This window comes from Nycticebus coucang, chromosome 11 (genome assembly GCF_027406575.1).
Source record: "Nycticebus coucang isolate mNycCou1 chromosome 11, mNycCou1.pri, whole genome shotgun sequence".
Taxonomy (NCBI): Eukaryota; Metazoa; Chordata; class Mammalia; order Primates; family Lorisidae; genus Nycticebus; species Nycticebus coucang.
The window spans coordinates 40594473-40620001 of NC_069790.1; the positions used below are offsets into that span (position 1 = coordinate 40594473).

Sequence of the window (25529 nt, forward strand, 5' to 3'; positions counted from 1 at the left end):
TAACTTTTATTTGGTCAGGAGCTTGGTCTCATTAGTAAGTGAACCATAATCTTAAAATTCTCATTTGAACTATTAAAAAAAAAGGGAAACTCCATAATTTGTTCATTACATTTATCTTCCTTTCTGACATTATGACATAGTATATCATAATTAACTATACAAAAATTCCATTATTACTAGATTATATGATTTAAGTTGATGAATTGACAGGCAAAAAAAATCTGCTGTTTTTGGCTTTAAAAGCTTCACAACAATATTCCATGAAAAGATTTCATTTCCTGATATCTCAGGGTATTATACATTTCCTGGGAGAATTTTGCACAAGGCAAGGTTTTTCTGATTCAGTGTTTCATCTTTAAAATAAAAACATCATTTCTAGGCACACAAACTACCTTCTTTCTCAGGGAGAATTTCTAAGGAAAAATAAAGTAAATATAGCCACTCTTTCAATTATTTCTTATTATTAGGAAAATTATTTAACTGTTATACAAATTTCTGAAAATTTTTGACTATAGAGCTGTTCTAAGGCAGATAAAAAATATTGTCTTAACATTTTAATAGTTGATCTGACCTTTTAAAACAATAGCAAAAAATAAATTGTAGCATTTGAACTATTTTATATAGTTCTTCACTGCAGATATCATTCTCCATTCAAAACTTCAAGCACTTCAAGATACTTCCTGGACTTTTTACCTGAGCTATAGACTGTCGAATAATATCATATCATATCTCTTTGATGCTCAGCTCAAAAATCAAGTTTGCAAGTTTCCCGTGGAAGACAGGTGTGCATAAGATCAATTTACTCTTAGGGTCAAAGAGCAGAAATTCTAAGGGTATCTAGAGACACACACCTACAGAAATTGTAATTTTTGATGAAAATTGGTCCAATATGTTGCACAGATGAGAGAGAAAAAATGTTCTTAAACTATGTTTATTCCTGAAACTAAGGAGCAGAGAGAGCTGACAGCTTTCTAAAATTTATTCCTATGAATCTTTTTCTTGTGACCTGTTTGATAAATCATCTTGAAACATCTCAACATGCTGAATATAGAGAATAGAACCTGCACAATGAAAAAAAAAAAAACATAGATCACAGCATCAGTAAATTCATATGCATTTCTCTTTATTGAAATAAAATATTAATAGGTGAAAATCATTATTGCTTTGTTCCCAAGATTGATTGACAAGTTCAAATTTGATGCCAACATATTCTTTATTAGTCAAGTCTTCCAGAAAAAGAAAATGTGGGGTTGATTTGTGAGGCATGATAAATGGTCTGGGAAAGATGGTAGTAGGGCCAATTTGATATATACAGTATTTCATATTGGCAAATCGTTTCAAGAAACTCCACCCTCTTTCCCAAAATGTCTTCAGCATCCTTGGGAAAATACGCACTATCATAAGCATGATATATTTGCTTGTCACTAACAATTGAGAATCTATGGCAAGACTGGGAAGCGTCAACCACAGCTCTCAAAGACAAAATAAGACCCCAAATCACTTGACAGTATTGAGTATTATTTTTCAGATGACAAAAAAAATCCTTCTTTATTTCAGAATTAAATCTAAAATTTCATTTATTATTATATGTTCTATTAAAATTTAATTTGGTATTTCCAAAGTTCAATTACATACCCCTTTCAAAAAATCTAAATGCAAACCTAAGAAGCAAATATTTCTTTTAACAAAAATGGAAAAATGGTTATCCAAAGGAAAAAAAAATTGCAGGGAATTAATTTGATAGGCTCTCTTACTATGCCAGATGAGAAAAAGGCACAAGGAGAAGTGGTTTGGAAATATGACATATTGCAAGAGCTGTGAAAATCTAGGGGTTATTTTTCAATTTCCAAATAGTGCTACCAATTTAGATGTCCAAGTCACATATTATATAGACTAACATGTATTTATAAAGAGTATCTCATGATATTTTTGTTTTGTCATCCTCTACTCTTGACAGAGGAATTATAGTTTATAGTTTGGGGCCACAAGAAAACTGTCTCCACAATCACGCTTTCAGCCACTGAATTCCTGATCACCTTTAACCAGCTGTGTGACATCAGAAACCTACTGAAACTCAAAAGGCATGGCTTCTTCATCTGGAAATTGACAGCACTTAATTCAAGAACTTGTAAAAAAAATTTTAAAATTAAGCAACTAGCAAAACTTAAATCCTCAATGAATTACTGTTCTTATTATCATATTGTTATTTTTACAATGATATTTTTCCATTCCCTTAGCATAAAATTACATTAAAATATAATGAACATAAGAACAATAACTATAATACAATATTTACTTAGGTGTTATTACCAAAAAAGAAAACATAAATATTTACTTTATGGTCCTATTTAACATCTCAGAATTTACCAACCTCTATTTCAGTTTACACATATGACAAGAATATTTAGAAGTTAATCCTCTACAATTAATTAGAATAATGATGATGTGTTTGATAAAATAAAGAGAGAAAATGAAGTATTACACTTTTTCATATGCCCTGGCCAAAATTATCTATCATTCTACAGCAAACTCAACTACTCTAAGAAAACTCGAGGCTGACGACTCTTGACTAAGTAGCCTGAGGAGCAGGTGCTCTACGAATATGACAGAAAAAGGCTCCACTCTGCTCTGCACTTGGTTGAAACATACACATTTTTATTTTTTCCACAAACAGTAGAAGAATCACACGAAGCCGTGACTTTTATATTAAAAGCCTTGCATCAGGAACAGAATTGACGTTTTGATTGATGAACTAAGACTAGACATAATATCGGATCGTATTTCCAATTATAGTTTTGTATTAACAGATTTTAATTTTTTCTTCTGTCATTAAAGTAAGTATGAACCAAAGACAGAAGAAAGAGCTACATGCGGTTTGGGCTGTTTGTATGTGCTCAAATGGTCCACTGATTTAACTGCATAGCAAAAACACTAAGCATCTAAAAACATTAGGTATTTGGCCAAAATATTTTAGCTAAGCCTACATTTACAAGCATGTAACATTTTGATTAAATAGAGATGAAAGAATCAATCAATCAAATCAATCAAAGAAAAAAATAGGTAGCTTACAACAACAATAATACTAAATTCGACTAAATATTTATTTCCTAGATTAGACAACTCTCCCAAATCTTTTTCAGTTGGCATACTGCCAGTCTCAATGAAATAGAATCATTCTGGGTCAGACTTTGACCCTAAGATTAACTTCTCTGAAGGGCTGGTGTTTACAGATCCTTTGCTTTTGGGAAACAGTAATCAATAACAAACATTAAGGTAGCTACATATGATAACACACTGCCTTGGAGAGATGATTTCTTAAATCAAAACTTGCTTGCATCTCAGAAACCCAGGTTATCAACTCTATGACACATCTTTAGCTAGTCTTCAGTATATGCCAAATAAGTAATTTATTATTTCATCAAAACCTTCTCAATTTATAGGATTTGTGCTTCTTTTCTGAAATTAAAAGGCTGTACAAGAATTGTCATTCCTTCAGTCATTCATTCATTAATTTATCCAAAAAAATAGGCACACTTTCAAGGACTACTAATATTTTCCATAACACATTGGAAATTGCTCCCTTTTAAAAACACTTAGAGATGTTTTCCTTACTTGATTTAAGAAGAAGCATGGGATACATATGTTCTGCCATCCAGTATAAACAAACCATTTATATTGTCGTATATGAATAATCACTTTAACATTTGCAGGACTCTTAAAAAATTTGTATTTAGAAAAAATAATGTGCCCAGTCCTCACTGAAGGACTATGGAGAACATAGAAACACTGGACCAATCTTTTTAAATGACTGGAGCAGAGATTGCTTAGCGGACATTCAGAAAAATATCTGTGAATAAAGAGGAGTATGACATTCTTTATAATCAAATGAAAGGTTGCTCAGAGTTGTTGGTAAAGTATACTTTTTGATAAACCAAGAAATAACATGCAGCTCCCTCATATTTCTGCTAGGTTCACCTAATACCAGAGCCTTCCAATGGTCCCATCATAGTCAGCATTATTCCCTTCTTTTCCCTGACTCTGATTCATTCATACAGTAGTTGACTCACTCAATCCTTACTGTGAGGTGGCTCTTCTTTGCCACCTTGTGCACTGGGCATCTGTACATTAGGCTGGAAGACTGTGGGGGCATAAAGGTCTCACATGTAAAAGGTTGCTGTGCTTTATCACTCTTTGTTTTATAAGTCATAAATAGTAGAAGAGGGTAGTGATGTCGTGTGACAGAAAGAACAGAGATTTTAGAGCCATAAACTGAGTTCACATCATGGTCCTTCTAATTAGGGGATCTGTGACTTAGACAAAGCAGTTAAGGGCAAGCTATAATGCCTATAAAGTTTCTAATCCAGGGCCTAGCATATAGACTTCAATAAAAATAGCCATAATTTTTTAATGAAATTATAACCTTGGAAACGTATCTTAGTAGAACATAAAAGATATTTGATATTACTGAATATGTTTAAACCTCTCATGAAAAATCTTCAATTATTTCAGGAATGAATGATAACTGACTGGAAGAAATTAACTACTTATCTGAAATAATTTAGATATTCTATTATATTTTTAAAATTATCTTTAAAGACTGTAGCAAACATGAAATGTTTGGTTTGTCTACAATGTTCTTTTTGCCACAGAAAAAGCACAAAATAGAAGCCACAAGGCCAATATATATGACAATTTGGGGCTGGTAAAATAAGCATCCATCTTACACCCCACGATAAGTGTAGCTTTATAGAGATAGGCTTTCCTTCCAAAGATTCTTATCACAGTCCCGAAACAATTAAAAAGTAATATAAAAGAACAAATACCATTTACTTTTTCCCCCCACATCCAATTCTTGCACCCATAGACAGATGCCAGAAAGATTTTAGGTTTCATTACTGGGAAGTAAATGTTATATTAAGAAGCACAAGCTTATAAAATAATACCTCATGAAAAATGATTTGGTGGTATGACTGAAGTCCAAGTTCACAAGAGTGAACTTTGTAGCCTACATTTGTAGAGGGGCTTTGCTTTGACTTCAAGAGACTTTACAAAGTAGGATTCATTTTGCTGCTATTAGTCCACCCTCATGTCCTTATCCCAAAGGAGAAAAATCATCTCATGACTCCAGGCAATTAACAGTCTATTCTCTGTGCCCAGTCAGTGTGAATTCACCCAGCTCCAACTCTTTTTCCCCCTTGAAAAATGGCCACTCATCCTTGAAAGCACAGGTTGAACAATACTTGATGGAGTCTTTCCTGAAACCCTCCAGGAATAGTTAATCATTTTATCAGTTCTCTCTAAACACTTCTGTACTCTAGAACAGAAAGTATCACTTTGGTTTTGATCCCTTAAAATAACAGTTCTGAAGTCCAAGTGCTCATCACAGTGCCTGGCATACAATATATGTTTAATACATTTTTTTGAATGAATGAATGAATTACCTGTTTGACTTATCCATAATAAATTTCACAAGCACCTCTAGACTTGGCATACATGTTAAATAGCAGACATGGTACAGTTCAGAATTGCCAGGATTATTATTAAATATGGTTCTTAAATAACTATTGACATCAAAAGCCACACTTTTAAATTTCTGCAGCCTAGCTAAATAACCCACATCTCCCTTAGTGAAGCTCAAGTAATGAAGATCACAGTGGGAAGTTTGGAAAAGTTTGTTAACGTAAAGTGATGCCATTCCAAGCAAAGAGATGGTATCACTCTGGAGGACAGTCAGCCACACTCAGGAGCACAGACTGACTTCAGTTTCAGTCACAAAACAATAACATGCACTTAGTATCTTTTTCACATTACTTAACGAAAATGGTTAAGTTCAAAGATACCCTTTAAAGAAAAAATCTCATCCACCATTCTAAAGTGAATGGAGGACCACGGACAAATTGGCACAAAAAGTTAGTTGCCCTTCATTGGTGTGCATACGTAATTCATTTTTATGTAGAACTATAGTACCACAAATAGTTTTAGAAGAATTTTGAAAGTTTTAAGAATTCTGTACTGCAGGTCAATGCATATGATAAGATTGGTAACTTAATGTGTATCAAACAAGTTATAGGGTAAACCTGGGAAGCAGACAAATAAATTCACATGTGATATAATATCAAAGTCTATCATCTTTTCAGAATTTCTTTAAAGTTGTAAGTAGAGACAAAGAGAAATCATAACATCAAAACCCCGTAGTTTCTTAGTATAATTGTTTTATTTTACTCCTAAATAAAGCAAAATATCTTCATAGACAACTCCAATTTTTAGTAAATGAATTAATTCCAGCCATTTTTTCCCCTATAAATAGTATAGATTTCTCTGTGTATTTTTTACCCCAGAATACACATATGGAATGTTGCTAGAATTTTCCTTTGTATCTTGAATACCAAGCCAAATATATTTATATATTGTAATCCCTAATTTTCTATCATTCTTCCCAGACCTGTTTTCTAATGAAAATGACCTTCAAATGAGAAAACTAAGTATGCATGATACACCGGACAGCAGAAACTCACCCAAATTTTATTTATTGAAAAATTTCCTCATAATTTCCCTAAATTTCAAATATTTTATTGACCGGAGTTTCTCACTGGGAATTCGTGAATGGCAAATTTCAAGACTTAATTCCTCTCAAATTTCTTTTCTCAGTTGTTTGCTTTTTATTTCAATTAAATAAAACATCCAAGAAACTAAGCTTTACGAATAGGCTAAAACATTCTCCTAAAGTCTGCCAAGCCAGGGACCTATTGATACAACCTGATATCTTTCTTTAAAACACAGACCTTTCCAGAGCCTGAATTTTTTTTTAATTCCAGAAAAGAAAAGCCCAGTTTTAATACTCCATGTCAAAAAAAGTATTTTATTTGTTGTGTTTCTAATTTAAATTAATTTTCAAAGATTTTTGATTAGAAAAAAAAGCAGAATGCAATGTGAATACATTTTATTTATTCCTACATTTTGTAGAGAAAATGAAAACCACCAATAAATTAAAATGGAAAAATATACAAAAGTCATTTACTGAACCATCAAATGCGGTAGTCGAGGCCAAAATTCTTAAAGTGAACTAGCTCCTTATAACTAGGAATGCTAAATGGTGCTAAGTGAAAAAGGGATTCTGTAGTCTAGAGATGTTTGGTAAATACCTGTTCAACAAAATTAAACAGGTAGTAAATGTTTAATATGCTCATGTCTATTGTAAATCATGTCACATGTATAATAGCAGAATTTCCCAGACAGAACTATTTAATAATGAAATCCTTTTTTTTTTTTCCTCTTGCTCTTGGGCAGGAAGGGGAAAAATGACGAGCCATTGGTGAATATACCTGTATAACTTAACACTGCATCTCAATAGACTTCTTTCCTCATGTATATTCTTAGGTGGCTTTGTAGCAATACTTTACCTTAGTTAGCAACTTACATTTCTCTTTCACGTTGGTGTTATTTCAACAGACATTTGTTTTCCACTTTGGCACTTTCAGAGAGAAAGTAGTACCAACCTGAATGCTTCCAGGTATTCAACGTCTCCCATGGGGGGGTCAAGACCACCTGTCCAGGCAATATTTATATTGTATCCTTCTCCAAGGCCTGTTCCAACCTGGGAAGAGAAAAATACACCACTCTGGGTAGAAAAGAGGTCAAATGGAAGAAAGCAAGAAGAGAGGAAAACAAACACATGGGAGCTCTTGAAATAAACATCAAACAACACGTCAAATCAGCCCGACCTTGCTTGACAACCAGTGCTCTGGGTTATGCACTTGTTCTGCGCTGGTTCTTGGTCCCGTGGGATAATTCAGTAATCTCGTGTAATTTAAAACACCAGCAAAGGACAAGAAAATTAGGGGTAATCATGCAATGCAATTACCTGAAAGATACAAATAAAAGTGGGGCTCTAAAGAAATAAACCGAACCTCATTTGGGGCTCCACTGCCAGGGAAAAAGTTCCCTTCATCATAGCGATGGAGTGAAATATACAGGATGCTGGGGTCAGCATAAAAGGCCTGCTGGGTACCGTTTCCATGGTGAACATCCTACCGGGAAAGAAAACAGATGACAAAGACCGTCAGGTCTAACTCTGTGTGGAGACAACTGTTCTGATTTCCAGTTCCTTGTCTTTCTACCCCACCCTCCTTCTCTTTTTCTGTCTTCTCACAACATCTCTCTTTTTCGTTCTCCCATTCAGCGTGCTTCCCCACCACCCCCTTTACTTCCTGAACTTTCAGGCAAATTACCCTTTAATGCACTCATTTTTTAAACTGGCTTCTAAAAATCAGGAAACCACAGCGAGCATGCCCTGGAGACTCCAGATGAGCAGTCATTGAGAAAGCCCAGTCCTTTGGTACAATTAGATATTTATACACCGGCTCTTTGTACTCTGTGCTTCAGTGATGGAATCTTGCATCCTGTTTTATGGAGGAATTTTATGACTTATTAACTGCCAACAGTTCATAACCCCTCAGGCTTAATTAACTAGCCTCATTGGCCTCTGAAAAAAGACTAATGTTTAAACTCCAAACTAGCATTTTACAGAAGGATCTATGGCTTACAGAGCATTTTCACAATTCTTGACAGAACACTAAACATACGAGTATGCATTGATTTGCCAAGTCCCACCATTAAGGTCAAAGGCTTTGCAACCAGCTGAATAAATTGGCTTTCTTGTAGCATTGAGTCCAGTTAGTAACCCCTCAGCAGTTAGAATCACTTCAAAAGAGATGCCAGATGCAAAAAGGACTGCAATACTTTGGGTAAAATCGCAACACAAGTTGAAGACACAGGAGCATGAGCTCATTAGCTCTTAACTCATTTGAGCCATGCAGAAGCTGGCATGGGGCTTTATACAATTTGTGCAACTGCTTAATTTTAATATGTATTATATCAAAGCTCTCTTCCTAGCCTCCTTCCTGCTCAATTTTTCTCTCCCCAACCCACCAAGAACACCACTCCCCCTTCCCACTCAAGGGGAAACAAAAAAAGCTTGTGTCATTAAAATGAATGAAAAAGTCCCAAGACATTTGTATATGATAAGGATTCAAAACTTGATATTTCTTTTTTTCTTACTGTTTACAGTACAGATATATTCCATGATTGATATAAGGAGCAATGGCATTTTAAAAAAATGTCTTCACTGAAAGAACTCAGGTGTTAAAAGACCTTTTTAATATGCTTCCTAATATCTTCTGCATAAAAATAAAATAAAGCACTCTTAAAAGGTGATAATCTTTAGAACTGATAATTAGTAAAATATTATTTGCATTCAATGGAATATTATTGCTATAACTATTATTTGTTCTTTAACTTCAATATAGTTTCTGCTTCTGTTATTAAAAAATGTTGGTAACTTGTAATTGTATAGTCTATTGTACTTTATTTTATATCAGTAAAAATCTATTTTCAACAATGATTCATACAATTTTTGTCATATACTGCATATGGGCAGGAAGGGGAAAAATGACGAGCCATTGGTGAATATACCTGTATAACTTAACACTGCATCTCAATAGACTTCTTTCCTCATGTATATTCTTAGGTGGCTTTGTAGCAATACTTTACCTTAGTTAGCAACTTACATTTCTCTTTCACGTTGGTGTTATTTCTTGCAGAAATATCTTGCATGAATTATTTAATAATTATACATAATATGTGAGATATCGCCACTATTTTAAAATATAAGCAAACTGATGGTCAGATTGTTTCATAAATTTCTAAGACTATGCAGAGAGTAAATTGCAAGATTGCGTCCTGAATCCATTTCCTCTTACTGCAAAGGGCAAACTCTTGACCATTATATATCTAACTTGAACTTAAAGTTCATTATCCCTTTTATACTCTTGGCAAAACTATGAGGGAAGTTCTTGACCATTGTTGCCCCTTGAGAGGATTATGTAACTTGTGTCCACCGCAATCTCCAGTCCCCTACTCACGCACTAGATGCCACCACCAAAGCCTATTAGTGAGTTCTGAAAACCTGCTTGAGCTTGCCTTCCACAGTGTAGACATATAGTAATCCTCCCCTCCTTTTCAATAGTAAACACATTCACAATTAACCAAATAACCATACTGTAGGGGCAGATGTGCTTCATCTAGAAAATCATTCCAGCTAAAGACATAGCTGGGAAAAATGATACTTTGTAGTCATTTCCAGATTTCTGAAAATTCAAAGGAAAGAAAGGAGGGGAAGAGTAAAACTGTTTTCCCTTATGGAAGCAAAACAGAAACAATTTAAGCCATAACATCTTTTGTGTTTGTTACTGAATAAATAGAGAATGGACAAACAAAATATTTTGAAAACAACAGCAAAGGGACATTTGTAATTTCCCTATGCAATTTTAGTGATGGTGGCAAAACACAGTTTGCTTTAGGTATACATCTACATTTTGAAAAGTAGAGCAATATTGCCTTGATTACTTCTGTTTTTCTAGGGGCATTATAAAGGTGTATTCAAGGAAGTCAAATATAAAATGATAAATTTTCTCAGATATAAAATTATTGGTTCTTAAAAAATTGAGTGTATCAGTATATTAATACTCTGAATATGAAATATAGTCTTGTTTCGATGGACATTATTCATTAAAATACACCAATCCATTTAATACTTCGGAAATCTTTGATTCTATATTAATATTCACCAAGTATTTAGAGATAATGGTCAAATCCAAGTATGTTTTTTGTTTTGGTCAACAACTTATAGTATAACCTTGAGAATATCTTTGTGTTTTTGAGTTTTCTTTGTTGCAAAATATTCACACAAAGTACTGACTGCTCATGTGTGATCTGAGGTTCATTTCTCTATAATAATAAATATATACTAGACCAAGATAAGAAAATTATTGATCATGAGAAATCACTATAGAAATCAAATAAAATAAATCATTAAAAGCCCCCAAATAGATCTTACATCTAAGATATGCTCAGAAATGCTGAAAAATCATTTCAATAATTTATTGACTAAAAAGCATAATGTGAAAATAGATTCTGTACAAGGATTTGGAACAAACATATTCTCGTTATTATGTTAAAATAGCTTTGAATAAACCAAATAGTCTACCAGCTTTGTTATTATTAATTATTTAGTATAGGGACTTGTGACAATGGTCTGAATGTACTTGAACAGCAATGAAATTTGTCCAATTCCAAGGACATTCAAATTAAATTTTCTCTTACAAGCATCGCCTAAAAGGTATTATTTTCAAACTACAAGTCACATTATCAGAAAGATACATGAGTCATGTAGGCAAATCCTACTTCTAGGAAAATTGAATGCTCTAACCACACAAGCAAGTCTCTTACAAGTTGAAAAGCAAGTATACCTGCTTTCTTTCACCCCAATAGGAACGTGAGTGGAATCTTCCTCAGAAAGAGAAATGGAATGAATGCTCTCCACAGATCAACTAGAATCATTCCTGCATAATATACTCAACACCTATGAATTTGGTTATGACCCAAAATAGGAGCTGAATTAGAATTCTGGCTCTGTATTCTCTAGACATGAATAAAAATGCTGAATTAGCTACGAGACAGTGGAGCAGCTTTGCCATCTATTGGCTCTAGAATTTGGGAAACTAGTCCACCCCGCCCATTACTGTTAATGGCTTGAAATGTGCAGGAATGAAACTCTTTTGCCATTGAAGAACCTTCATCTCTTCTTTTGCTAACTTGCAGAATAGACCTGTCAGCCAGGGAGAACGGATGTCTCAGGGCTACGTGGCACTTTAAAACTTCCTTCTCCACAGCTGGAAGAAACAGGAATTTCCTCAAAGTAGCCTTGCAGCTGCAGAAGTTGGAAGAATTGAAAGTAAGAATATGTGGGCTGGTGGTGATCTCAGAGGCAACCCTTTGGACAGAACTTCATATATTTAGAGAATTTGAAATAAAAACTCTCCCAAGTTTCCTGTTGAGAAATCTGTATCCTTTATGATTTGATAATGGAGAAAATTCATAATCAAAGCCAGCAAGCTTACAGAAAACTCCTTTGTGCTACTAAGTAACCTATTTAAAAAATTTTCTCCAATAGTCTTCTATTCCTATACTGTATTAGCGTAACTTTAAAGTCTCTTTTGTACAATTCACTTGAGTTTTGAGTTTGGCTAGCACAAATGTGCTTTCAAAGGGAACTCAACAGTTTTTTATTATTGTCACAGAATGATAAATAGTAGCAAAGGACATGGCTCAGAAAATAAATGCTCAGGCAGCGCCTGTGGCTCAGTGAGTAGGGCGCTGGCCCCATATACCGAGGGTGGCAGGTTCAAACCTGGCCCCGGCCAAACTGCAACAACAACAACAAAAATAGCCGGGCATTGTGGTGGGTGCCTGTAGTCCCAGCTACTCAGGAGGCTGAGGCAAGAGAATTGCCTAAGCCCAAGAGCTGGAGGTTGCTGTGAGCTGTGACGCCTCAACACTCAACCGAGGGCAACAAAGTGAGACTCTGTCTCTAAAAAAAAAAAAAAAAAGAAGAGAAATGCTAAGATATTCTTAAGGATATGACCACCGGCTGATCAACCAATGTTCCTCCCACATAATTTTGACAAATTGAGAAATTCTTTTTCCCTCACAAACTTTGGTCTTCTTCTATGCTCCGCTCTTTAAGTTTTTGGCTTATCTTTCTGTCACGGAACGTACAGAAATAGGAACATACTAAATTTTTTTTAAAATGTAAATCTTCAAAGTAGGCAAAACAGTAATTATTAATTACCTAAACTGTCATTCTATATGTCCAAGGAAAAATAGGTTCAATACCCTCAGTTTTGTAAAACTATAAAACGTTGCTGCTATGTATCTAGGCCTTCAACACATTTCTTTAATGGTGAAGTATGACCTACACTGAAATTTAAGCATGTTTGGAAAACACGTGGATAATTGGGTTTCAACCTTCTTCACACCAAAGTGCTTGCAGAAAGGCTACAATACAGTGTGTGAAACACGTCCATTCCAACCAACCACTGCAAATGGGAATCAGCCTTCCATTCCTTTTATCTTCGTTTTAACTTAACTAAGTATTTCTTCACATGGCTTTGCCCATGCTCTCTCAACCCTTTCGTGTGCCTGCTTAACTGAAATCCGAGGGCTGGAGGGGGAGGCCAAGGCTTCCAATAAGATTTAATTATGAGTGCAGTTATGAACAAGATTTAGACTATTAAGCCTTGCACTTCAAAAAAACCTTTAACATATTTTGCCCTTAAATCTTTTATCACCTGCAAAAATTAATTAAGTGCAGATGTAGCAGGTTTGGTTTGGATGCCAGGGTTCATTTCCTGTCTATGCTTTGTCAGACAACCTATTACACCTCCTTGTGAACTGGAGGCAAACCGAAAACGGGGCTCATAAATCACCATTCGGCTCTCTTTTGCCCTTTCCTAAGTTGGTCCTTTTTGTATGGGGCAGATCTCTAGCTCATTATTCAAGAGTACACTATAGACAACATGCCAAGTGTCATCTGCTTTTAAACAAACCGTTTGTTAAACAAATTATAACTCCAGTATGTAAGAATGCATGGCGTTAAAATGCAAGACTAATCCAATGCTCTGCCTTTTAATCACTCAGAGTTCCTGCAGGGAGTCATCCCAAACTGGCAACTGAGATCTGAGATCTTTTCAGTAAGAATGACATGCTGACTTGTTTTAATATCACCACTGCTGCACAACAAGCAACATGATTGCTAACCAAGGGAAGTGGCCAATTGGTTACCAAAGCAACAGCATTCTTTCCAGCACATCTGACTATGTAGTCTATACTCTGTAGGGAAAAGTAAATTCAGGTTCTGTTGGGTTATTTTAACTGTGGAAGTATCAATTCATTTAAGGATCATAAAAGTTGCCCTGATCTGCGCCTTCTTCTCATTAAATTGCAGTTAACACCATGAAAGTGAAACGTGAATGTTTATGGTTTCAAAACTGCAATCCTGAATTTAATGAGTTTCCACATTCAAAGGAAACACACCCTTCAGTTGTTTGCGAGTGCTAAAAGCAAGACAACCTAACAGAAGTACAAATCCACTCCCTTTTACCTAGAGTCACTGAAATGACTCTGGCCAGGAATACATACCAGATCTACAATCAATATCTTGCTTATATTTAGTTGGTCTCTCAAGTATTTGGCTGTAATTGCGACTGAATTAAAAAAGCAGAACCCCCTGCGGAAAAGAGAAGAACAGAGAAATAAGAAAGCAAATCATCCAGGAAAACCATTATAAATAATGTTCAGAGCATTTTTTAAAATGCTATATGATCTCTGAAGCCATAAATCTGCTTCTGGGAGTACCGCGCAAGATTTCCCCGTCCATCTGCTAACAATTAGAGGCTTCAGAAACATGCACAGGGCAGGTGACCGCCAGGAACCGTGGCGCTTGGAGATGGGCAGCAGTCCCTGGTACTTACATGGCTGTGGATTCTTCAGCGTGATGGCCAGGGGGCCGCACGACAGCAAACCCATTCTGTAAGAATAAGACAGGTTTCCAATGGTCAGATTTAAAGGGAGATTGCTTGAATCTCTGTGCACTACAAAGCACAGTTTACACGCAACAAAAACGCGAAGTCTCTTAGACTCTGCTGAGCTTGTCTTTGTAGCCTCCCTTACCCGTCATAGTATGAACAGAAACAATATATGAGATCACATTTTCTCAGATCGTGTCTCAAAAAGAAGGCTCCCACAGAGGCAGGAGAAGAACAGGGATTTTGGAGTTGCACCTAGTGGGCAAACACACACGTCAGCTGTTAAAACTAACATGATTCATTTTCAAGAATAGCTTTGTACTTTATGACATCCACATCCTACAGAGGAAGAAGAAATTCACTCCTGGTGCAGGTTTGGGTCAAAGTTCAGAAAGACCAGGGAAGATCCAAAGTGAAAATTCTTTAGCTGGATCCCCTCAATGGTTACTTCCACTCCAGCATCAGCAAAATGATAAAGTTACACTCACACACTCACATAAACACAAAAGAAACCCCAGAAAGGTGAAAAAGAGAACAATGGAAAGCCCATATTTCTTCCAGTCTATAAATTTAGCTTGGACGGCTGCCAAGACTTGCAACTTTATTGGATTCCCTAAGTCAATTCCTAGCCCATGTTTTGGAATTTTATAAAGAATTCCAGGGCTGAGTAGCAATTGGATCTATCCATGATCAAGAAATGCCTTAACCTCCAGATTAGCTGGAGTGCATCACGGAAAGCTGAAGTAACTCCGGCATGAAGGCAGAGGACTATAAATCCTCGCAAAGCCAGCATGCTCAGAAAAATTGGGTTGTTTGACGTGAAAAATTATCATTCATCACATGCTTTACACCACCTTTCACTTAACTATGGTTCAAGTAACATGTTCAAAAGAGAACGTTTCTTTAATACACAATCCTAAAACTTTTGAAATAACTTTAATATACCCCAGAGATACTTTTTTCTAATCTTTTGCAGCAAGCAAAAAAATATTGAGAAAACTCATCTATTCTCTGTGTCTTTAAGTATACATATGTTTTTCCCAGAATATTATGGCCATTTAACACATCATGAGTTAATTTGGTATATATTTGGGGGAGTATGTACAATGATAATCTCAGAAGCAAATTAGAAGTCTCATGACACAATACCAATTAGAAATCCAGGAATGGTGAGAAATACATTCCCTGTTCTTGTTCTTAAGGTACTTACTATCTGGCAATAAAAAGTTAACATAAATGAAACTATCAATGAACAATATAGGACAATAGGAGTTGAAATATAAATACTGTATATGAGGATACAGAATGCTACACGACTTCTGAAAAAATAATTTGGTAAAGATTGTGATAGACACAGCATAGTTCACTGGGAAAACATTAGGATGAAAATAACAAATACGGAATACAAGGCAGCATAATTAGCATATGAAGAATTTTTATGATTATATTAGCAGTACTAAGCTGTATTTTATAATTCAATTAAGACACTATTTCAGGGTTGAAGGACATGACCAAACGATACAAAGAAGCTATCCAGTGGCCGATAACTGTAAGAAGAGAGATTCAGCTTAATTAGTGATCAAATAAACACAGCTGAAAACCCCAATGAGAATTTTTCCACCCAGTGTATTGCAATTTTTAAAAAACACTCTAGAATTACTATTGAGTGATCTGTATACTTAACATACTAATATACTGCTTATAGAAGAATAATTTATTACAGCCTTTCTGGAAAATATTTTACCTGTATTTATCTAGAGTCTTTAAAAACCATTCATACTCATGGAATTACTAGTGTGTTTAAAAAAAAATTTGCCTTAGAGGTGTTATTAACTATGTACACAGCAATTATTTTAAGTTAATGTTTTATTTATAATGGGAAAAATGGGAATTGCCTACTTAACTAATAGTTTTAGCAGAATGGTTAATAAACTATAGCACATTTATACAATAGAATCTTAGACAATCATTGAAGGTCTGGTATTATAAATATTTAAGTGAAAAAGAAAAGACTTTATAATTTTAATTTTTAAAATAGAAATGTTAATAATATATACAGTATGATCTAAGGGAAGATATTATATGCATTATTTTATTTTAAATAATAATTTCATTATAATTGAAAAACCTATTTTCCAAATGGTTTTACAATAGACATGACTTATCTCATAGTAAAAAAACAAATATTGTAAAAAAGAAAGTCAAGAGGTAGCTATTAATGGGTCTTACCTAAAGAGCTGTGTTCACATGGGTAGAAAAAGGATTTAGAGCAGTGGTTCTCAACCTTCATAATGCTGCTATGTATTTTCATTGTTACAAAGGGGTCCCAACCCACAGGTTGAGAACTGCTGATTTTAGAGGGTATTCTGGGCGGGGTTGGGGGGGAAACATGTTCTGGAAGAAAAGATTTTAAAAAGTGCTACAGAAGGAAGTTTTTGTGACTATAGTCCGTGCATGTTAAGGAACAAAATGGAAATAAAATCTTATATAGAGAATTGTCTGGACTATAAAAAATAATAAAAACAAACAAACTTGAATTCTATCTTCCTCTTTTCTCTGATAACTGAAGGATCAGCCTTTCATTTTATAACCTGCAGTGACCTCCACTTTTCTGCTATAGTGCTTCTGAAACTGCTTGATCTCAGGTTGAAGATGATCTTCTTGCCAGTATCAGTAAACCTTTTCTCAGCCATCACGATCCACCTAACCTTCCACTGTGTCTTCAGGAACACCGAACTCTCTTACTTTTTCCCATCTTTTCAGAGTGGCCCTTGTATCTTCGCTGAAGCCTTGCAAGGTTTCTTCTCCGACAATCTGCCCAAGCGGTAGCAGTTTTCTCCCTCACAGCCCGCAAACCTGCCTGCCATGGAAGGGAGAAATAGTTTTCTTGTTTCTTCTCTGCTTCTTTGAGAGCACAAAGCCTGATGCACCCACTCCCGCAAGATTTTCTTGTAAAAAAAGATTACATCACCCAGAAAAAGAGAAGATAAAACACAATGGATTGACTAAATCTAAACCCTGAAGCAATCTGGCTCACTCTTCTTCCTGTTACACCAGAGAAGGTATTATTAGTCCCCCTAAAATCTGTCTACCTCCAGTTTGGATTTCATCCCCGCCTACTTTTCTGCTATCACTTATCAAACTTTTTACACTAATGTTAAATTCATATTAAAATTTCCCTCCCAATTATATGCATTTCATTGAGACTTAAATAGACTCAATTTTTGCCATTAAAAAATGTAAATATCTTTGTTATGGTGTGATTTTTGGTCTTCTGGGTATATGCCCAGTAGAGGGATTACAGTATTGAATGGCAGATCTATTTTTAGATCTCTAAGTGTTCTCCATATCTCTTTCCAAAAGGAATGTATTAATTTGCATTCCCACCAGCAGTGCAAAAGTGTTCCCTTTTCTCCACATCCACGCCAACATCTCTGTTCTTGGGATTTTGTGATATAGGCTAGTCTCAGTGGAGTTAGATGATATCTCAAAGTAGTTTTGATTTGCATTTCTCTGATGATTAAAGATGATGAGCATTTTTTCATATGTCTGAAGGCCGTGCACCTGTCTTCTTCAGAGAAGTTTCTCTTCAAATCCCTTGCCCAGCCTGCGATGGGATCCCTTGTTCTTTTCTTGCTAATGCATTTGAGTTCTCTGTGGATTCTGGTTATTAAACCTTTGTCAGAGACATAACCTGCAACTATCTTCTCCCATTCTGAGGGCTGTTTGCTTGCTTTACTTACTGTGTTCTTGGCTGTGCAGAAGCTTTTTAGTTTGATCAAGTCCCAATAATGTATTTTTGAAGCAGCTTCAATTGCCCGGGGGGTCCTTGCAGCCCTATTCATAATTGCTAAGTCATGGAAAAAGCCCAAGTGCCAATCGATCCACGAATGGATTAATAAATTGTGGTATATGTACACCATGGAATATTATGCAGCCTTAAAGAAAGATGGAGACTTTACCTCTTTCATGTTTACATGGATGGAGCTGGAACATATTCTTCTTAGTAAAGTGTCTCAAGAATGGAAGAAAAAGTACCCAATGTACTCACCTTTATTATGAAACTAATGTAGGACCTTCACATGAAAGCTATAACCCAGTTACAACCTAAGAATAGGGAGAAAGGGGAAAGGAAGGAGAGGGAGGGGGGAGAGAGGGGGAAGGAGGGGGATTAATGGGATTATACCTGCGGTGCATCTTACAAGGGTATATGTGAATCCTAGTAAATGTGGAATGTAAAGGTCTTAGCAAAATAACTAAGAAAATGCTACAAAAGCTATGTTAACTAATGTGATGAAAATGTGTCAAACGATCTATGAACCAAGTGTATGGTGCCCTACGATCATACTAATGTACACAGCTTTGGTTTAATAAAAATAAATAAATAAATAAATAAAAAATGTAAATATATAATAATCACCACCCACAATCCCATCAGTCCTTCCAGCTGCCATACTTTTTCCTTCCCTTTTTAACAACTTAAAATTCTTAAAATGTGACCTATCCTGCTTTCGCCTTTCTCTTTTTCCTTATCACTGCCACGGTCATTAACCTCTAATTTCTCTTCCAAACTCATTAGTACACTAAGAAAAGCTCTTATGAAGGTCATCTATGGCCTTTTTGCCACTGAATCTGAGGGCATTTTACTTCTCTCAAGCTGCTGTCCCCTCATTAACTTTTGACACTATTGGCTACATCTTCCTTTTTATAAGACTCTTCCCTTGGCTTCTATGACCTCATACTCTCCTAGTTTTCCTATCTCTTTCCACTTCCTAATCAGTCTCCCCTGTAGGCTCATGCTGAGTCTGCTCATTAAATACAGAATGTACTCAAGGTCAAGTGTCTTAGGCTTCTTCTCTCCTCTTTCCACATCTGCTGGGTAATACCATCACTCACAAATTCAGCCATCACCCAGCATGAGACACTCCACATGTTTCTAGTTTCAGGATGAATTCTTCTCCGATCACCAGACCAATGTATCTTCCAACCTAGTCAATACCACTTGAATAGACCAAGATCACTTAAAATTCATTATATCTAAGATCAATCTCCTGATCTTCTCCCAGCCTTCTCTAGTTTAGCAATTATACTACGATTCTTTCTGTGACTCAAAACAAGGACCATTGAATTGTCCTCAATGGTTCCCTTTCCCTATCCTTCCTCTTCCCATTTTAATTTATGGCCAATGGTTATAGATTTTGCTTCTAAATATCACTCAATTTTATGTACTTAAATCTATATCCATTTCTTAAATATTTTGCCTTTTGAATTTCTGCCTTTCTTTCCATCACTCCTCTAGTAATTATTCTCAGCAATTCTAATATCCACCCAAACAATGCATTCAATGTCCTGATTTCTCAGTTCTCTGACTCTTTGCCTTCCATACATTTGTCTTCTGTTTATAGTCAGACCCCTAGACTCTGTCATTACCAGTAATAGCATCACTGCCATAATTTCTGCCCACCTATGATATACAGAGGAAATATGTATTAGTCTTTGCTTTTGTTTCCTAGGGTGGTGGCTTCTAAAATCCTTGGATTCTCTGAAATGAAGTGTTTTCTGTATGGTACTGAGATGATACATGGCTGGGGGCTCCTGGATATCCTCAGGATGGGGGCTGGCTTCCTAAAGAACCAATAACATCATTAGACGGTTGGAATTTTCAGCCCCATGTTCCCAACCCTAGAGAGGGGAGAGGGGCTGAAGTTTGAGTTGATGATCGACAACCAATGTTTTAATCAGTCAGGCCACCATAGTGGAACCTCCAAAAAGGACAGGGTTTAGGAAGTTTCCAGCCTTGTGTTCACAAGGTGGGAGGTGGCATACTTGGAGGGGGCATGGAAGCTTTGTACCCTCTCCCATATCTTGTCATATGCATTGCTCCCATCTGGCTGTTCTTCAGTTGTGTCCTTTATAATAAACCAGTAATCTAGTAAATAAATTGTTTTTTTTTTTTTTGTTTTTTTTTTTTGAGATCTGTGAGCCCTCCTAGTGAATAACCAAATGTGAAGAGGGAGGCCTGGTAACCTCTGACTTAGAGCCAAATAAGTTAAAAGCACAGGTTTTGCAACTGGCATATGAAGTGGGAGCAGTCCTGTGCTACTGAGCCTTTAACATGTGAGATCTGATTCAATCTCCAGGCAGAGAGTATCGCCATGGAGTTAAACTGTAGGACACAAAGTAGGTATCTGTAAATAACTGGAGAATTGTTTTGCATGGAAAAAAACCCAAACATCTTGTATCTGAAATACTCTGTGTTGATTAAGAGTATAAAGAAATAGTTGATTTTGGGTTCTTCCACTGCTTCAGCTTTATTTTGTACCACTGTCCACTTTGTTTCCTCCACTCCAGCCACAATGGCCCTTAGGTTGGCCTAGCTTCCTAGCCACAGTTCTTTGCATCTGTTTCTAGTGCTGTGTGGAAAGTCTCTGCTTCCCTACCTGCTCCTTTTGCCTAAATAATGCCTCCTTATCTACCCATTCCAGCTCCAACTTCATTTCCACAGAGAAACCATCCCTGAACTTTTATGAGTTAACATCAAATCCTTCTTCATTTAGGTTTGAATATGTTCCCCCACCCAAAAAAATTGAGGGGTTAAGAGTGGGGCAGTTTCACTGTGTACATAAGGAACACAAGAATAAATTTGACAACTCCTCCTCTCATAAATGGGATTAAAGGCTTAAAACAGCTTCCTGAAGGCTTTGGCTGGTTTGCCCATTTCCCTTTCACCACCTGAGTACATGGTCTTCCTCCGCTCAGGTAGAGGTATCAGCAAGGCACCAACTTAAATGCAGAGAAAGCACTCATCAGACAATGAGACCTGTTGATGCCTTGATCTTGGACTTCTCAGACTCTAGAACCATGAGAAAATAAATTTCTATTTGTTGTAAATTACCCAGTCTGCAGTAGTTTGTTATAACAGCACAGACTAAGCTACTCTGTATTATGTTCTTAGAGATCTGCCAACCCCTGTTTCTGAACTCATCTCTATTTGTAACAGTAAACTTCTTAGTATGATTATTTGATTTATTTGCTTTTAGTTTAGAATTTTTCTGTATCCATTATTATTTAGCACTAAGAATTCTTGTATATTATATCACTTGAACCAGATTTTTTTCTTGGCTCAAGAATGTGTATTTCTTCTATATAAGTATTTTCCAATTTCTTAAATAATCAATCTTCTCTTTCAAAGTACTCAAAAGTCTACTAATACCACAAAATATGAAAAAGAATGCAGTGATAATAGTTAAATATTTTCATTTTGTGAAAAAAATACGTTTTCTCAAACTCTGGAGTGCATATAATGTTCTTACTTAATCCCTTTTAACTTGTAAGTATCTCAGACTGGTGTAGTAAAATGAATGCCATATTATTGCAGACAATTTTGATTTTTTTTCCTACTGTACAACAAGAAAAAACTAGTTGGCTTATATTTTGTTATAGGTTATAAAGACCAAGCAATTAATCTAAGCAAATGCATCCCACAGTACTTTTCCATGTATTTATATCAATTTAAAGGTGATATAATTTGGTTTTAATAATCTGGTCTTTAAAACTCTTTTCAAGTTTTACATTCTCTTCAGGAATTAATATGACCAATAATAGAGCTTTGGCAGTATTTTAACCTCACCAAAAGTAGCAATTCATGTTTCAACGACTGAACGTTCACATCTTCACTTTCTTATTGTTGTTTAGATTGTTATTTTATTAATGTTTCTCCTTAGCTTAAAGGGAAGAAATGATGTTTTCTGTGGCATTTATAAAAGGGATTTGAAGAAAAGGAATCCATCCATTTTAGACTAGTCTATTTTCAAGAATTATAAAATCCACATTTTCTGAGCAAGTACATCAAAATGTCAAATTTATTTTTGTGTTCCTTATATACACAGTGAAACGCTCCCCAGGCAAATACAGAGCAGGCAGTAAATTACTGGAACCACTTTAAACATTCATTTTTTTGACTTCCCATATTTCACATAAGCTAAGTCTATTGCTATGGCAATCACGTTCACAAAAAATTCAGAGAGTACAAAATAATCTTATCATTTTGCTTGTATTTATTACACTAACATCCCCATGACCAAGCAAGTAGTAAATGGGTAGTAAGAATCACTACTAATCCCAACCTATACAGGGTAATTTAGTTTTCAAAGTCAAAGAAAAATAAGGGATTAATTACCACTGACAAGAGTGATACAGTAAGAAGAAATTGTATGTCAGAATCAGCCAATAAATATAGAATCCAAATCAGGGAAGCAAAGATTTGAAGGACTTTGAAAAACATTAAACAATGAACTAGAGCTTAAACTAACACTCCCTATAATACCAAGTAGTCTGGTTAGCCATTTACTATAATTTTGATTTATTTATTCCTGATAATACTGTAACTGCAATGCAGAGAATCAAAAGCCCATGTGCCATTTATAAACTCATAACAAGAGATGAGATGATTATTGAAATGATATGTTTCTTTGTTAGAAGTAGTTGATCAACTATTAGAGTTTTAATTAATTTTTTAATATGCCACTATTTGGGGAAAACTATAAGAACAAAATCAAAGAAATATTGATTCCTGTGGTGGAAATGTTTCCTGTGGAGGAGAATTCCTGTGGAGGAAAATGTTTTATGCATAATATAACTGCTTACTGTCCAAAGACTAATCGAGTATGTCAGAGCAACTGATTGGGCTTTTGTTTTTAAAATTTCTCTTTTACTTGCTAATATAGAGCTCAGTAATTACCTTCCAATGCCTAAGTACAACACTGAAGTATTTTTAAATGTACAAAAGTATCAATGCTCATTGAAATAATATGTATTTAAACCAAGAACAGCATGGAAAAATTCTACAGCATGTATTTCCAAGTGAAGATGTGATGGTTGAATTATTACTTCCAATACATTTGCTGAATTGAAAATTCATACGCAATGCTCTATGTGCTTGAAATATTTTACTTGGAGCCAAAAAAATCTCAGCTACTCCAAATGCATATGGATACATTATCAATTTTGAAAATGACTTTAAGAAACACTGATTACCCAAAAATAAATGGAGGTTTTTGTTTTAGCTTTGTTTTAAGAAAAGTTGGGAATATTTTAATCGGCTTTGCTACTCAATGATAACTATAATTATCAAATAAGTCTGCATGGGCTATTTGGCTCTGGTAAAAAGAAGTATTGAAAGAAGCCAGAGCCTACAATTTACATAATTATGCCAGGACAGCACAATTTTTCTACCGACAAATTTATTTGCTCATAAGTGCCCTTTCCAACTTTCCAACAAACTTACTGGCCATATGTGCAAGTATTACCTGCTAGAACAAAAGAGTAATGAAAATAAAGCATGCATTAGCCAGTTTAACACATTTTTTAAAAAATTACAGTAATAAACTTCTATTTTTTTATTTTTATTAAATCAGAGCTGTGTACATTAATATGATCATTCTTTATATTAAGTTGCACAATGGTTAAAGAATAAGAAATATAGTAAGAATGATATTTTTTAAGGATTTAATTGATGAGAAAATCTTAATGTTCTCATATACTAAAATTTTAAAAATCATTACTTGAAGTAATTGTGTTCTCTGTTGGAACCTGTTAGGGGTTTATGGTTGGTTTTGACTGGGGGTAGTGGGTAATGATATTTTTTGCTATGAGATTTAAAATGTAATGTTACTGCCTATCCGGCCACATTAAGCCTGAGGTTGTCTTATAAGGATTTCTCTCATCTATTCAGGTGAACTTGAAGAAGGCAAAAATAGTCAATCAGAGTTTTCTAGTTCCTTCGGGAACACTCACAGCAGGTCACTTTTTTTTTTTTTTATTAAATCATAGCTGTGTACATTGATATGATCATGGGGCATCATTCACTAGCTTCACAGACCGTTTGACACACTTTCATCACACTGGTTAACATAGCCTTCCTGGCATTCTCTAAGTTACTGTGTCAAGACACTTACATTCCACATTTACCAAGTTCACATTACCCTTGTAAGATGCACCGCTGGTGTAATCCCACCAATCCCCTTCCCTCTACCCACCTCCCCCCTTCCTCCCCTCCCTTTCCCCCTACCCCCTATTCTTAGGTTGTAACTGGGTTATAGCTTTCATGTGAAAACCCTAAGTTAGTTTCATAGTAGGGCTGAGTACATTGGGTACTTTTTCTTCCATTTTTGAGATACTTTACTAAGAAGAATATGTTCCAGCTCCATCCATGTAAACATGAAAGAGGTAAAGTCTCCATCTTTCTTTAAGGCTGCATAATATTCCATGGTGTACATATACCACAATTTATTAATCCATTCAGGGATCGATGGGCACTTGGGCTTTTTCCATGACTTAGCAATTATGAATAGGGCTGCAATAAACATTTTGGTACAAATATCTTTATTATAATGTGATTTTTGGTCTTCCGGGTATATGCCTAATAGAGGGATTACAGGAGTGAATGGCAGATCTATTTTTAGATCTCTAAGTATTCTCCAATCTCTTTCCAAAAGGAATGTATTAATTTGCGTTCCCACCAGCAGTGCAAAAGTGCTCCCTTTTCTCCACATCTGCACCAACATCTCTGGTCTTGGGATTTTGTGATATAGGCTAGTCTCACTGAAGTTAGATGATATCTCAAAGAAGTTTTGATTTTCATTTCTCTGATGATTAAAGATGATGAGCATTTTTTCATATGTCTGAAGGCCGTGCACCTGTCTTCTTCAGAGAAGTTGCTCTTCAAATCCCTTGCCCAGCCTGCAATGGGATCCCTTGTTCTTTTCTTGCTAATGCGTTTGACTTCTCTGTGGATTCCGGTTATTAAACCTTTGTTGGAGACATAACCTGCAAATATCTTCTCCCATTCTGAGGGATGTTTGCTTGCTTTACTTACTGTGTTCTTGGCTGTGCAGACACCTCAAAGGCAGTTCTAAGAGGGAAATTTATAGCACTGCAAGCCTTCCTCAAGAGAACGGAAAGAGAGGAAGTTAACAACTTAATGGGACATCTCAAGCAACTGGAAAAGGAAGAACATTCCAACCCCAAACCCAGTAGAAGAAAAGAAATAACCAAAATCAGAGCAGAATTAAATGAAATTGAAAACAAAAGAATAATACAGCAGAT

At 35.5% G+C, this 25529-nt stretch overlaps 1 protein-coding gene across 7 annotated transcripts in view; it reads right to left on the bottom strand.

The window, feature by feature from the left end:
- The window catches only part of HDAC9 (histone deacetylase 9), a 1013994-nt gene that overhangs the window by 161229 nt on the left and 827236 nt on the right, over positions 1 to 25529 (bottom strand). For all 7 annotated transcript variants that reach the window (XM_053609475.1, XM_053609477.1, XM_053609481.1 and 4 more), the window contains 4 exons: positions 14370 to 14425; positions 14038 to 14125; positions 7908 to 8027; positions 7497 to 7594 (listed from right to left, as the gene is read on the bottom strand). In XM_053609475.1, the coding sequence (XP_053465450.1) occupies positions 7497 to 7594; positions 7908 to 8027; positions 14038 to 14125; positions 14370 to 14425 (362 nt within the window). The remainder of the gene's footprint in view (positions 1 to 7496; positions 7595 to 7907; positions 8028 to 14037; positions 14126 to 14369; positions 14426 to 25529) is intronic.